Here is a 15,659-nt window from a genome sequence, read left to right on the forward strand (position 1 = left end):
CTAAGCTTGTTTGCACTCACATCTGCCCAGGCTCCAATCAGAAGCTAGCCCCGCCACCGCACAAGATTGATCAACAGATTGTTCCATATTCAGAAACGCCTTTCCTACGGTTCGTCTTCCGTATCTGAATTTGAACCAAAACTACAACAAGAATTATGGAACGGAAGAGTAATAATTTGTTAGACTATAACCGCATGCAACGCGACAATATATACAGAGAGCACGTGATGTGTTGTTCTTGATCACCTTATTTCAGTTTAATACGTAGCAAACCTACGATCATGTGAGCTCAGGTTTGACGTAGTCATCCAACAATCTGCAGGGCGGCAGCTAATTAGCTGCATAGCACGTGCTGCTAATTACAGTGCACGTACCTATGTGGTAAACTAATTATGGAGAATCGCCGACCGATCGAGGATCGAGCGGCCACCCCTAGATCTACACACATTGATGCGGATTACTGTACTTCTCTAATCCCTGACCCAGCTTAAGCAGCACTGGTGAGCTGGACGACCGATGGAGGAGCAGCATTGTAATTTGTATGCATGAATGCGGACCAGATCTCGTCTACTAGCTGGTGAGAGTCTGACCCGCACTTACTGGCACGAACGCCGGTGGTAGAGGCGCGTGTGAGTGATGCCATTTTTCACCAAAGATAGTTGTCTGCTACCCTGCTTACCCTGTCGCTACTCGGATGTCTGCTCATGCCACACGTCATGCTGATCCATGGATAGTGCCATGTGTGTGTGTGTTTTTTTTTCATTTTGCGAGCTGGTATAGGCTCTGCCTTCTTACTCAGAAAAAACGGATTTTGCTAATTAGTCGAAGCTCAGTCCACTCCAGTGCCGCCGATTTTGCATTGCGATTCATGGGTTGCAACCGAGATTTTTCCAGTTGCACATGACTTGCTACGGAAAAATATATTCACACAGTAAAAGAAATTCAAGTATAGTAAAACATCGTAGGATGAGCTTGACAGAAAAACGAGGGGCAAAAATAAAAACATGGGTATTTGGGGGCGCAAAAGCCTAGAAAATTTGCTTCTAAGGTGCTCCAAAAAAATTTCTTCGAAGTTTTGTGCAAACCTAGAGGTGGGGGGTGGGGGGGGGGGGGCAGCGGCCCCCCTAGCTTGCACTAAGCTCCACCACCGACACTAATGGATTAAGAGCATCTCCACCGGTAGCCTTCAAATAGGCGCCGGCAGGGGCGCCGGCACCTTCGTTTGTGGGCGTCGGCACTGCATCCTCCATTTGGGGACGCTGTTCCCCTACCGGCGCCCCCAAACAGGCGGCCCCGATAGATTTTTAATTTAAATACAAATTTGCGACACGATATTCATACGTAGTTCGAACGAAATTTGTACAAATTTAACGTGATTTCAAACTAAAAAATAAACATCTAGCGGCGCAGGGAGTCGAAGGCGCTAAAGTCGAGTTCGTCGCCGCTGGATGAGAAGGACCAGTTGTCGACGTCGTCGGCCTCCTCCTCGTCGGCCTTCTCCTCCTTTGGCGTTGGCAGCTCGGATGGTCCGGCGAGGTCGACGTAGTTGGCGCCGTGGTCCCTGGCGGACCACACAGCCGCCTGCCGGCGTGTCGATCGCGATGTGACGGCAGTCCTCGTCGATGGAGCGGCCGACGATGAAGCTCTGGGCGGGGAACACCTCCACGTCACCGTCGCCACGGAGGGCCGCCAGCGCCTCGGCCTCCTTCTCCCACCATGTCTTCTTCGCCGGAGGAAGTGGTGGCGAGGCATCCTCCTCCTTGACGCGGGAGCAGCGGCCCGACCCCGTCGTCCGACGAGCCGGAGCTGAGGAGGCGCGCCTGGCGTTGTCGCGGATGACGACGCCTCCGGAAGGAGGTGCGGGCGGGGCCGAGCGCGTGCGCCTGACGGTGGACGATCCCGTGCGTGAGGTTCCGGACGATGCGGTCCTTTCCGGCGCCCTCTGCTTGGTAGGCGGCGGCGCCATGGTCGCCGCCTGCGGGAAGTAGACCGGCTCCCGTTTCCCGCGGACGCATGGACGGTAGCCGTACTCGCGAAGCGTGCGGTCGACGTCGCGCCCGTACCACCAGGCACGGCGGCCGTCGTTGTTGAAGCGGCCGCCGGAGGGATTGTCCATCCGCGCGACCTCTTCGGCGCGCTCGGTAATGAAGCGCTCTTCCCAGTCCGGGCTGTCGATGGAATTCTCCGGGGGGCTCCTCTGCTCCGGCGTCATCGAGGCCCGCCGTTCCCTGGCGAGGGCCCGCATCTGTGCTCCTCGCGGCGGCAGCGGCGGCACGGCGAAGCCGCCGTTGGAGACGTGCCAGCCGTGCGGCAACTTGAGCTGCACTGGCACGGGGATCCGGTGCCAGTACAGCACGTCAGCCTCATCGAACGACAGCTGCGTCGAGCGCAGCCGCCGTCGCCGCTGCCTCCGGCCTGGTCGTTGTGTGCCATCGCGTTCGCGTGCGGGTGGGTGGTGGTTCGGGCGGAGGTTGAGGACGGCGGCGACTAGGGATGGACGGCGGGGAAAAGAGAGGAGTGCGCGACGGTGTGGTTTTAAGAAAGGCGGCGGACGCGCATTGAAGGCGCGTGGGTAAGGTAGGTGGACGCTGCGTGGACAGTCGCCGCCCTCGCCGTTTTGGTTTCCGTGCGGGAGGCCATTAACGCCGATGACCAATCTCCCCGCGTCGTTTCCGATGCGAACCGCCGCGTCCCCTCGCTGACAAGGCGTCCCCACCCGCGAAAACCGTCGTTCCTTGGCGAAGGGGCCGGCACGGGGTTGTCAACGATTCTACTCCAAAATTGGCCGACGCTGTTTGGGACGCACCGGTGCAAGCCCATTTTCGGTCTCAGCCCCCAAATTGCTATTAGTACCACCGGTGAAGATGCTCTAACTAGTGATCTGGTCGACCAACAACATGACGAGTTTCATAGGCGGGCACGCCTCGAGACACTGACACCAAGATTAGGGGCAGGCGACCACGACGGAGAAGATCACCTTGTGCGCTTGTGCTGACACAACCTAATTTATGGTGCCTTACATATATAGTGATAAATGAAAGTATTTTTCAAAGCAGATATACACATGTCTTAAAAGGTGATAATAAAAGAATAACTAAAACATTGTTGTCAGGGTTTTGACTGGGGTTACATCTAACATTCCGCTTGAACCGGGGAAATAGTAGACTCACAAACTCGAAGATATCAGGTAGGTCCACATGAACCGGAATTTAAGGAGGAAATGAAGAAGAAGAAAAAAGCTACCACTTTTGGGTTTTTTTGACACATAAATACTCCGTCCATTAATAGATGTTCAGTGGTTCGTCTAAATTTGGATGTATCTATGCCTAAAAAATGTCTAGATACATTCGAATTTAGACAAATTTTTGACATCTAAATATGGACAGAGGTAGTACCTCTTTTTAAACATTGTTGCCAGGGTTTTCGAATTTTGACTTAGGTTACATCTAACATTTCACTTGAACCGGGAAAATACTAGACTCACAAACTCGAAGATACCGGGTAGAACATGGAAGGGTCCACATGAACCCAAATTTCAGGAGACCTTCAAAATACAATTAAAATATTTTGTATTTTTGGAAATATATCACGCACATACATATAATGTCTTGATTTAAGTACGGAAAGCGTGATTCTGGTTAAGTGTTGACGTGTAGGTGTAGGGGTCCGGCGAGTCTGGATTTCCTGGCAGATGGAGGAAGTAGCTAGATACCGTACGTACCGCTGCCAGGCGCTAGCTGTAGCTAGTGGTCGGACGGCCGGCTGGTCAGCCGGGTGCGTATACATGCATGCATGCATGCAAGGTCAGCTGCTGCACGAACGCGCTGGTACGGCTGCACTGCTCTGCACGCCTGCGCCGACCGCCAACTTTGAACGAGGCCGACGCGCGCATGAGCATGACCACAGGTGTAGCTTAATTTGCTTCCAATAATAAGGCCGGACGCCATGGTCATCTCCCTTCGTATGCTTTGTTTCTTTATATCAGTAACAAATATATTTATCGAAGCAAATAGTGTAATGTTCACCTGACACATGAGGTGTCTCCGGCGATTATTATTAAGAAACAAGCGAAAATCTTTGAGTTTTTCACTCGTTTTGTTTCGATGCATATGACTTCGTGCCATCACCAAGTGGTCATCAGCTTCAGGAGTTGCGGGATGCCGATGCCCCCGTCGCTCAGTCTTCACCCCGACGGCAGACGCATGGTCGGCGAGGTGAGGTACTGGTTCTCATAGAGAGCCTAAGCCTTGTCGACGGTGAGGCTGCACGTGCCAGACCCGTTCGCCGTTGCGCCTCCCTCAAAGTTGTTCTCCATCATGTCTTCATGGTGATCTATGGGGTCTAGTTGTTGTTTTTGTGGACTAGGGTTTTTGAGTTGCGGCGAGGGAGTGTGGAGGCACCTCTCTGCAGCCGAGACTATTTATCGCCGGGAAGCAAGGCAGGTGGTGAGGCAGATATGCATTTACTCCGGCGCGGGGGAAACTCACACGAGGCCGCGTGGGAAGATGCCTCACCCATATCGCCTGACTGGGAGCCGGTGCCGCCATAATGAGACGGAACAAACAACCTGCCTGGTCTTTATTAATGTTGACCAACCGTTGGGTAGCTGACAGGGCTAGCCCAGTCGTCTGCGTCCAATGCGGCATTGGCTGCGGCGTGTGTCCGGCGCCCCAAGCACGTCCCCTGTAGGTTGAGGATGGTCTAGCGAGGTAGACATGTTATTCGAATACACCGGTCACAAAATCTATTTAGGAGCCGCGACTGAGCCTAGATTTTTACCGGGCGTACCCCAAAACCCTTTGCAGAGACCCCCTTGGCTAGGATGCTGTGAGCGACCAGATGGTAAGCTGGTTTAACCGGCTCGTTAGCCGTCGTAGCAGGTGTAGCAGAACATGCACGCCGATTAAGTATGCAGGACAATGGACATGATGCCATCCAGACATACAAGAAAACATTTGACCAAGCACGCAATGAACGGCAGACCGGCCTTGGCAAGACAGACGTATATATATGACTATATGTGGAGAACAAAACCGATCTCTCGTGCTGTCAGGCACTAACAACGTGCATGTGTTCAACTTGTGATGTTCAAAGTTCACTGAATGGCATCACAAGAAACTCAACGGTACAGTGATAAGTAGTAATTAAGAAAGTAAAGACTTTTTTTTTGCGAATCAAGAGAGTAAACACTCCATCTCCATGCATGCACATACGCCTGTTTGACCAAGCAATGGGCCATTGGGTATGCAATGCAAGCTGGCAAGATTCCAATTCAACACGTTGCATGTTAATTAGCGGCCGACCGAGGGTATACTTGATAGGTTAGTATACCATATCTGTACATGGTACGTGTGTGTGTGGAGCAAAGTAAACCGCACAACTCGCCCTCGGTCAACCTCTGACTTTGCTGCCACCAAATCAGGGGGAGCGATCGAGAGAATCCAAAATCGACTGAGAACATGCACGCATCGCTGCAATCCTAGAAAACAATTGTGACGATACAGCAACTCGCACTTATCGAACGCATATTGGTTTTTCTGAATTTTGTTTCTTCTCACAGCATCACAGTTCGTACAACTTTTTTCTCCAGCGATTAGGCCCAGTACAAGCATTTCTCGAGCTAAGTGGCCACTCATCTTCTTCGGCCCTCTAACCATATTAGGCCCAGTACAAGCATTCTACCATGCCGCTGATCCAAACGAGGAAGAGGATGCATTTACCCTCAAACAAGATGAAAACCCGACACCACATACAGATATAGCACATGCCCCAAGAAACGTGCCACTCAATGATCTTCCATTTACTAAATAGTTTTACAGTCCTGCACATCAGTAGGCAAATCACCGTATGAATAGAATCTAGAATCTGAAGATGATGATGAATATCCACTTTGTACTACCACAGCCAGTGGACCCTTTTGTTTTTCTGCTGTAACATCAGTCACACATCGCCGCACAGGCTCCAATGCCTGCGATAGCCTCGGGCATCATACAAAAAAATCGCTGTCTCTCTTACGCTAATCTAAAATATATGTATATTTGGTCCTGTTTGCCTGACTGCTACAGACTGGGTACCAAACAAAACCATCTGCTGCTAATCAGGACCTCCTATGGTGGTGCCTCTTCCTGCGTGGCGGTTTCGTCAGCATGGACATGTGATCCATGTCCCGTGGGTCTCTCGTGTCAGGGGGAGCTCCTCCACCCGTGAGCCAGTTGATCGCCTCTCCCGCCGCGTCCTTCTCCGCGAGCTTCTTGTTTGCGCATGGCTGCCCTACAAACTCCATGCCGTTGAACTCGACTGTCGACCTGAAGAGGCTGTTCTTGATCTGCTTTGTCTTGTAGGTTGGGTTGTCGTTTCCAGCCCTTGTTAGAAGAGTCTGGAGCTGGTTCTTAGGGTTGTCCCCTCCGTGTCCACCTCCACGGTCCATGGAGACTGAGGCTGGCGCGAGCATCATCTTCGCTTTCTTTGATCTTGGTTCTTGTCGGCCATAGACAAACCGACCACTGCACGGGTCCTCCGTGACCAGCAACCGTACAGCAGACAGAAGCTCCTCACTGGTTTGGATGTCCATCCTTGGGTTTTGAAGCTGACAAAAAGAGTGAATTGGTGGGTCCATGATAGCAGCATCAGCATAACTTTAGGTGGTCTCAAACAATAGTTGGCAAATACAAATACGAGTACTTTCAGATAAATACAAATCCTAGTTTAATAGCATGCTAGCCAGGTACGTCAGATCAATGTTCACCATTAGAGCTGATGACTGTATGGACAAGGGCGAGATCTTTTTTGGGAACTTCTGGGATTTACTCCCTAAAGATTAGAATCCAAATCTCCCTTACCCAGAGGGAGAAATCCCAAGAACTAAGTCACACGAACAAGTTCAAGTGCCCTCCAATCAAGTCAGAACTGATCGACTTCTGGTTCTGGGTGAAGCAGACCACCCAACATGCAAATTGGCAAACCATGTTGCATAACTATCTATTGCATATGGATAACCATGTTTGTTCTACTGTATGAATAAACATCATGCAAGATGTTTAATTAGAACTGGTAACTAAAACAGCAACAAAACATATAATGTTGAGTATTCGACTATTCGTCTAGAATGATACATTCAAAATAAAGCAATACCTTGTGATGGATTAAATTCTCGAGTTCATTCTTGAGATTCAAGTAAGTTGATGCGAGATCACGGCTCATAAAGAACTCCAGATAGCCTCCAAGCATTTTCAAGTGTCCATCCTGCAGCATGGAGTACAGATTATTCTATGGTAATTTGCTAGGCTGGAAGAAAGATAAACAAACGAGAACTTACCAAGCCCCCTCGTTGAATGTTTCCTCCAAAGAGCAACAATGTAGAGTCAGATATTGCTGTTGAATCCCGGAGAAACACTGAATTCACCTTCACTTTCTCATTGAACACTAGCCAGGGGAATGGAATCTTGCCTTCTTTGCCATTGACTGAACTCTGGAAACGACAAATTGCAAGAAGATTGAGCTATGTCATGTACAGCCACCAACCGAAATCAACAAACAACATGATCGCCAATCATGATGCACAGAATCAATGAAGTAACTTACCGAGTAAAGCATGACCTGTCCATCCTCCATTGTCTTCAGAGAAACTGATTTCTCCTTGTTCTGAGTATACAAGAAGCAGATTAGGATCACAGATGAGAGAATTAAAATTGCTCTAATATAGGACCTAAGAAGTTTGCATGCAAAACAATTTTGGCTGGACACTGTGCATGAGATGGAATAGAAATTTATATAGAAGCAACTCACCACAACAGACGAAACACCTGGGTATAGTCCCGCACAAATGACTGCCCTAACTAGATTTGCATCACGACTCCATTTGTTGCACATAGTCATGTTTTCATCAATCAGACCAGTGTCCTTCAAAAGAAAGATGAACTGCCTCCGGAGAGAATCTAGGGCTTTCAAGGTTTGTGCAGACAGAAAATTTCTCCAGCAGTAGTCATAGCCATTGCGATCTCTTTCAGCTTCTCTCCATCCATCATATGCATGAACAATCGCAAGGTGATCGCTATACTCACGACATGAAAACTGTAACTTGGCAGACTCCGCAAGCTGCACAGAGGAAGGCAAAACACGGGACTTCAATACTAAAGTATACAAAACAGCATACATATTTAAATGCATTAGGGATGGAAGAGACAGCCAGATATTGGAGTTAGACATTACTTACATCCTTCTTGTCAAATGGTGTCATGAATGGATCTCTAACACTAAGTCCAGAAACTATTGTTAATATGGGATCAAGGCAGTTAAAAATAGCCCCAAAAATAAGCATCTTGCCCAATTTAGGCTCTACTGGAAGCATAGACAAGTGCTTTCCTGAGAATGTCAAACAGTGAGTATAGTTAGCACACAAGCTCCAAAAGTTCCAGTGTGATGCAGTAAAGGGGTGATAATCCACAGATCAATTTAAAAGATGCATCCAGTACCTAGAACTGTTAACTCTTCATTCTGATCAAATGCTCCAATGACTTTGAGATAATCAATGGCATTTTGTACCTGAAACAAATATATTGGAATAACTTATCAGATCACCCGAAGGCGCAAGAGGAGAAATATTTGACTGAGGGAACAAAAAGTGAAAAAGAAAGGTACCGATAGAGACTCGGGTGATTGCAAAGCTCTGGATAAAAATTCTGAGATGCTCCCAAGCCGCAAGCTTTTTATTTGCAAGCATAGGGATTGGAGAGGGGTTCTCAGAAGTTCTGGCAACTGGTAGTCAGCAAACACATTATATACGCACTGTGGATAAAGATGGAAACACTCCCCTGACTGAACTCGGCCAGCTCTTCCTCGTCTCTAAATTATCAGACATTTAAATGGCAAAACAGAAGGGGTAAGTGGCGTGATAGAAGTGTGATTACCAAAGACACTCTAAGGTAAATCACGAGCTACTTGATTAATGCAAGACATGAGTTGCAGTAAAAATAAAACTAGTCATATTCCTTTAGGAAAGAAAATATTACTTGTCTGGCAGAAGCCTTGGAGATCCAGGTGGGAAGCAAACAGGGTGTGTTATTCAATGCATCATAAGATGTCTCCTTTGCTTTTCCACAATCAACAACAAAGACTACGTCATTGATAGTAATACTAGTTTCAGCCAAATTGGTAGCAAGAACTATTTTCCTTACACCAGGCTCAGGTTTATCGAATATTAGTTTCTGCACAAAAAAAGGAAAATAATATAAAATTAAGTCATTGTTAGAAGAGAAGATATAAAATTTGTAATGCTTGCTGTCCATGGCTAAAGCCTAACGGTAACCTATACGATACATGGTAGACAACCCATAGGTCTAGCAGAATTATGCGGATGAATACTGGAGTAACCATGCAATAAAACAAGAGGAATACAGATCTGATCTCGAGCATATGTTAAACACTTTAACACAAATAATAATAGTCTAATATAGATGATAGATTCACAATATATTAACTGCGGTACATCTGAGAACAGGAAAAGTAAGTAATAGGTGATTGGACTTTGGAGAAGATTTCAACAATCAAAGGAGTATTGCCATACCCATACATAAATGGACAGCATCCTGATTGTTTAAATAAGTCAAATGCATATCAACATAAGCCTAGTAAAGACCTTCTCTCAAACGGCCAGCACTACCAAATCATGTACGACGTAGCATGTTCAATTTAAATAACTTAACAGAGCAGTTCAATGTAACAAGCACAAGTAAATGTAGGTACATGTATTTAAACAAAAGGACTGACAATGGCAGAGTTAAAATTAACCACAAAGAGAAAACGAGAACACCTCAGTCATACCTGCTCTGCGCTAGCCATTGAACCATGACATGCAAGAAGCAAAACTTTGCTAGGGTCACCAAGTAATGGGTTTGATTGCAGCTGCTCTTTCAGTGTATTAATGTCATCCCAACCAGTCATAAACACAAGAACAGCACCAGCTCTTTCCTTTTGACAAATATGGCACAATACATTTTCTATTAAGTTAAAACCAATTGAATCAGGATTCCAGCAGGATAGCGAGTCACGAGTCTGCGGACTATAATCCCTTAAATCAGCAGTTTTAACTGCATCCTGTTAATAATAGAAGCTTAGAAACCAAAAATCTGAGCAGAAAATAAATAGCAAAAAAACAGAGATCACCGTACTTCCACAACAGAAGCAATTTGGGTCTTCGTCTTCCTCAGAGCTTGCTTTTGCATTTTCCAACTTTTCTCTTGGCCATAGTCATCAATCTGATTGTACGGGGTCAATCTGTGCCCGGTAACTTCAAGGATATCTTCTAGAAAACGACTTCGAACAGGGTATGTAAAACCCTAGAGAAATACATGGAGTATTAAGAGGGACATCTTAATAAACCCATAAGGAGTATGGGACAAAACAGAAACAGCCAAACAAGTTGCGGGTTTAGACAGAAAAATGTTAAGATTCAAGTCAACTAAATATACAAAGAGCTCTAAAACAATAGCAAGTGATTCAAAAGGCTGTTCTCAGTCTTCCAGATGTCAGCCTTGATAACAGATAGAGTTTGATCCAATACATTATTGGTCGGTTCCTAATTTTCACAATATAGAAACGATAGGAAATTCCAGAAAAAACTTTAGCATTGCTATTAGAAATAGGAATCTACTGCAGTCAGGAATCCAAATCTGGATGTTGTTAGATAGATAAGACAAACAGCTATTCCATGAACATATAAGTTGATTTCAATGAAATAGTGACTTGATGAGCACAGATTGATACCATAGCAAATATACCAGTGAAGAAATCCTAACAAAATTCTTACAGGTATATGTATCATGGGTGCTCCGCCAAAGTATGAAGAGAACATCTCAGCATTGAGGGTTGCACTCATCAATACAAGTCTTAGCTCGGGCCGGCGTGGAAGAAGATCCTTTAGGACAATAAGGAGAAAATCTAGCACAGAGACCAAAAAATAATTAACACCGTCTACCTCCTGGATGCCTAGCACCATAATTAGTACTGTTTCAGAATTATTATGATTAATGCAGACCTTCATTCATGCCCCGTTCATGGATTTCATCCACAATAACATGGGTAACACCTTTCAAGTTTCTATCTACCAGCAATCGCCGCAACAGGACTCCAGTAGTGCAGAACAGAAGGCGTGTATCCCTTCCTCTCATTCCTTCCAACCGAACTTTGTAGCCAACCTGATGTAAACGATTTATCAGAATTGAAAAACCAGAATAACCTCACCAAGTTTTGCACAAATTATTAAGAAAAGTTTAGCCCATTTCATCAGATCACAAAAGTAAAAGAAGTTCAGAAAAGTTCTACAGCAATTGGATTACTGGCCAATCAGCAACCTGTGGACGGACAGAAATGGCTACTTGGGCAACATCCTCCGACTAAAATAGCCATGAGTATCATTGGCAACTACAAAACAATAATCCCAGACCCAGCAAGGAAAAAATATCTCACTCTATAGGTGCAAGTGGCTCACCGATTCCCCAATTTTTTCACCTCTTTCAGCAGCAACTCTTTCAGAAACAGAAATAGCTGATATTCGTCTTGGTTGAGTGCAAATGATACTGCAAGTAGCACCGCGAGCAGCCTCTATTTCAGACTCTAAAATATATTGTGGCAGCTGCGTTGTCTTACCACAGCCAGTTTCACCAGAAACTACAACCACCTGTTGAATCAAACAACGCAGCGTTAACACTCAGTAATCTCAAAAGAGCTACTCAGAAGTTTTAGGCTTTAGCCCATGTGCTGAGTAGTAAATACTAACAAATTATCAGGTATTTTGCAAAAATGCTCTTAATTGAAGAAATATTAAATAACAAAATAAAAGTAGTAGCTTTTTAAAGATAAATAGAAGAATACACATCTAAAAGTACAGAAATTAAAATTAGTAACTATGTGTGACAGTTCAAAAACAAGGGGCAAATCCATTGCATGAATAGTAATTCAACATTCAGAGATTACATATAAGATATCATTTTTTTCACATGAAAAGTACATTAATTGGCTTTAAAGCAGCAAAACTGCTATCTTGTTTGTTACTCCCTCAGTTCCATAATTCTTGACGTGGTTTTAGTTCAAAATTAAACTAAAACCACGAAAATAATTATGGAATGGAGGGAGTGGATCACTTAGTTATATGTTTGCTTCCATGTATGTCATAATTTGACTGCTTCCTATTTGCTGTCACAAATAATGAGCTCGGCCATTTCAAAAACACACTAGATTATGCTCTATTCTTATATACTTGTCATATATACCAAGGACATCAAATGTTAGGAAACTTGTGATCAAAATGGCTTCATTTAAAATCAAATGCACAGGCGGCAAGGTACAAAAATGGGTGGATACATGGGTGGGTATTCAGTGGGGATTGGGAAATGGGAAGTATTTGCAACAACATTTTCGTCAAAAACAGCAAGCATTTGAGGAGGGTTACTAGTTATGTCTGTCAAACAAATAAATCTAGAAAAGGAGCAGGACCTGATTCTGAGATATAGCTTCCAGTAGTGATTGCCTTTCTTTATTGGCAGGAAGACTGCGACGAAACTCCATCATACTCTGACCATCATTTGATTCCTGAAAACCTCAGAGAATGTTAGTAAACAGGGGGCAATAATCGGAAATGATCATTCATCCACTCAAACAAATATTAAAGCGCACACATAAGTAGAAAACGAAACATCAAAAAGCAGTGTAACTGAACTTATCGAAATTACAACATAATGTCATTAAAATTTAAAATGCATAAAAGTCCTGCTCATTTTGGCAAATAAAATTTCTAGTATGTTAGGACGAATAGTCAAATAGGTCAGGCCAGTTATGCATTTGCAGTCCTAAAGAAAATTGATAGAACAAATTAGTAAGCACATTAAATGAACACCATGAAACTATGAATTACATATTCAACATTTTAATAGCAAATCTCAATAGTGTATCTGGGTAGGACAGAGTATGTCAACTAATAATCCCTCCATTTCAGTATAAACGAATATATTGGTCACATGAAGACAATATGATGCATCAGTTTTATCTAGATTACTTACTCAAAGTATGATTTATTCAGTTTACAATATTTTTGGGGGAATAATGGTCAGTGTAGTGCAACATAAAACTGAGGGAAATGATACGAAACCGTGAAAGGCAAGGATATTGCAAAGAGCGATACAATTTCCTTAAGACTTAACATTGAATGTATATTTTACTTTCATGGTTATATCTTCAGTGTAATGTAAATGCCGTATAAGGAAACTTCCGACCCCACAGGGAAAAGCTAACAGGTGGACTACTGCATATAATCAAACCTGCCAAGCAGCTTGCTGGTTACGCAACTGTAAGCTTTTCTTTCTTTGGATTCTCTCCATCACAACATTTGTTGATGCCTGATTATCCTGCTGCTCATAGAAGCCTTCATCAGTCATAAAACTGTCTGTGCTGCTAGACCTTGAGAAGGCAGCATTAGGAAAGTTCCCACTGTCTGTTCTCTTCCGTGCAAGATAGTCTGCAAGCAACGCATCAACTTCTCTTTGCAAGCCAGAGGGTATAGATACCTATAAAGCAAATACTTTGGCCAATCAATGCACAAGTCACATAAACACTAGAATCTTTAAGCTACTGGGACAACCAGCTATCCAGCATACCTCTCTTTGAGGCCTTTTGTCATCAAGGTCTGATCGATAATTAGGCAAGGGCACCTTACTAAACACAATGATTCGAGCATACTGACGGCTGCCATAACATAAATTTTCATCAGACAGGGGACAGAGAATATGCAACACCAGAATGTCAAAGTGGGTACTGAAGTATCAAGTACCTGTGCAAACCCATTCGCTCTGCCAGTTGGGCAAGCTGATCAAAATCGCGCCTGTCCTTTCTTTCCCTAGACATAATCTCTTGCTCATTGTCGTTTCGGAGAAGCATGTGCAGTTTCCATTTCCATTCGTCAACATTGTCCAAAGTACATGCACCCTGGGAATTTATTGAGCACAACTGTTAAGAACTTAACATTGTTTCCTCTATTTTTTTTAGTAAACGGCATTTTCAAATAGTATTGACCAGAAAATAAAAATGAAGCTTAATTCTTTCCAGAAATTATTTTTGACACGCAAACAAATTGCAGAAGAGTACCATCTCCAGATTGTTAAAACACAAGAGTTTTGCAGTTGCGATACTTTGTCCAGGTACTAGTGAGAAGCAAAAGGTTGTTTTACTAAAAAAAAAAGTATCGTGTATTCCTTTCTTCAGGAAGCCCTACTTATTTTCAAAATGTTGCCGAATCGCAGTAGTATAGTACACCATGTAGATGTATTTAATTTCTCTTTAACACTCAAAAGCTTTGCACCTCTCAATCTTATGCAAGGTCTTTTCAATAAATAATATATTGTCAGAAGTCATTCACAACATATCATCAGAGACGGGCATAATCACGAGGTCGAGCTAATCATACCAAAATGTAACAGCAGTTGAAGAGGGACGCGCTTCACCATGTCATTTGATTTTTCAAGTCAAGCATTATAAATGAATTTGAACTAATCTATTCCATGTCAAATGTGAATAAAGCAACAGCAGTATATAAGATAAGAGCAATTATTTTACCTTATTACTGGACGAGACTGACACGCGGTCCATTTCCCTGTCAGATTCCTCCTCAGAAAAGTCATCGTAGGCGTACCGAGAGTACCCAGCGCTCTGCTGGCGCATGGGCTGCATCTGGGGCGGCTGCGGCGGCGGGCGGGGAGGGAGGGCCGCGGACCGCCGCTGCGTCTGAGGCGGCGGCGGCGAGGGCGGGCTGAGGGAGCGGCCGTCGGCGCGCCAGTCGGGCGTCCACGCGGGCTGCACGGAGGGCGGCGGGGCCAGGTTCCCGCTGGTGGACGCGATGACGGAGCGGAGGCGGCGCATCGGGGGCACGTAGACGCCGTTGGTGCTGCTCATGGAGGCGGGGGCGGGGCTGGGGTTAGGGTTTTGGGAGAGGAAGAGCGGGGCGGGCATGATCGGGGGCCGGGGCCGGCGGAGGGGGCGGAGGCGACCCCGCAGGAGCGTGGAGGCCAGGAGCATCACCGCCCGCGCCGCCGCCGCAGCAGGGTCGCGTGGCTCATCAAACCCCCCGCTCCCGCTTGCGGTGTTCCGCGGGGTCGACGCTACGGGAGGGATCGCCGGCTCTGTTCCCGCGGGTGGTTCGCGCGTGTGGCGAGCTCTGGCTCCGGCGAGAGGGCGGCGGCGGCGGAGGACTGGGGGCGCGGCGTGGCGGCTGTGCGGAGGGGATGGGCTGGCTAGGGTGGAGCGGTGAGAAAAGGGGACAGCAAAGCCCAACAAGCAATGGGAGTGCTCTCCCACTGACATGTGGGGCTGCCTTCTGTCGAGGTTACACTGCAGGATGGGTCCCATTAGCGCGCTCTCGAGTATCAGGAGGAGGGACACGTGGCTGTATCTACGACGTCAGTAATGGACGGTTGTTGGGACCCATGGGGCTGTGAGCTGGCGAGCTGTGAATGGATTACTGGTGTGGTGGGACCAGAAACAGTGCGCCAGATTTTTAGCGCGTTTTGACGGGCTAGCTAGCGAGGTTTTTTTTTGGGAAAACGCTTTGGATCCGGCGATCGGCGCCAGCGATTGGTCGTCCGGTCTCCCTCGCGCGTCCGGCTTAATGGGCCTGC

The 15,659-nt window shown here is 45.9% G+C and overlaps 1 protein-coding gene across 1 annotated transcript; it reads right to left on the bottom strand.

Moving 5' to 3' along the window:
• Window positions 1-5,779: 5,779 nt before the first annotated feature.
• On the bottom strand, window positions 5,780-13,959 carry LOC124659854 (DExH-box ATP-dependent RNA helicase DExH3-like). The gene is made up of 18 exons (XM_047197678.1): window positions 13,820-13,959; window positions 13,647-13,734; window positions 13,311-13,556; window positions 12,490-12,585; window positions 11,486-11,674; window positions 11,033-11,192; window positions 10,805-10,935; window positions 10,167-10,334; window positions 9,820-10,092; window positions 9,009-9,203; window positions 8,638-8,841; window positions 8,472-8,541; window positions 8,213-8,361; window positions 7,786-8,094; window positions 7,582-7,641; window positions 7,316-7,468; window positions 7,132-7,242; window positions 5,780-6,586 (listed from the first exon to the last, which is right to left on the bottom strand). The coding sequence occupies exons 1-18, from the start codon at window positions 13,924-13,926 to the stop codon at window positions 6,098-6,100; spliced, it is 3,198 nt and encodes a 1,065-aa protein (XP_047053634.1). The 5' UTR covers window positions 13,927-13,959; the 3' UTR covers window positions 5,780-6,097.
• Between the last annotated feature and the right edge of the window lie 1,700 nt (window positions 13,960-15,659).

Source organism: Lolium rigidum, chromosome 6, assembly GCF_022539505.1.
Source record: "Lolium rigidum isolate FL_2022 chromosome 6, APGP_CSIRO_Lrig_0.1, whole genome shotgun sequence".
Taxonomy (NCBI): Eukaryota; Viridiplantae; Streptophyta; class Magnoliopsida; order Poales; family Poaceae; genus Lolium; species Lolium rigidum.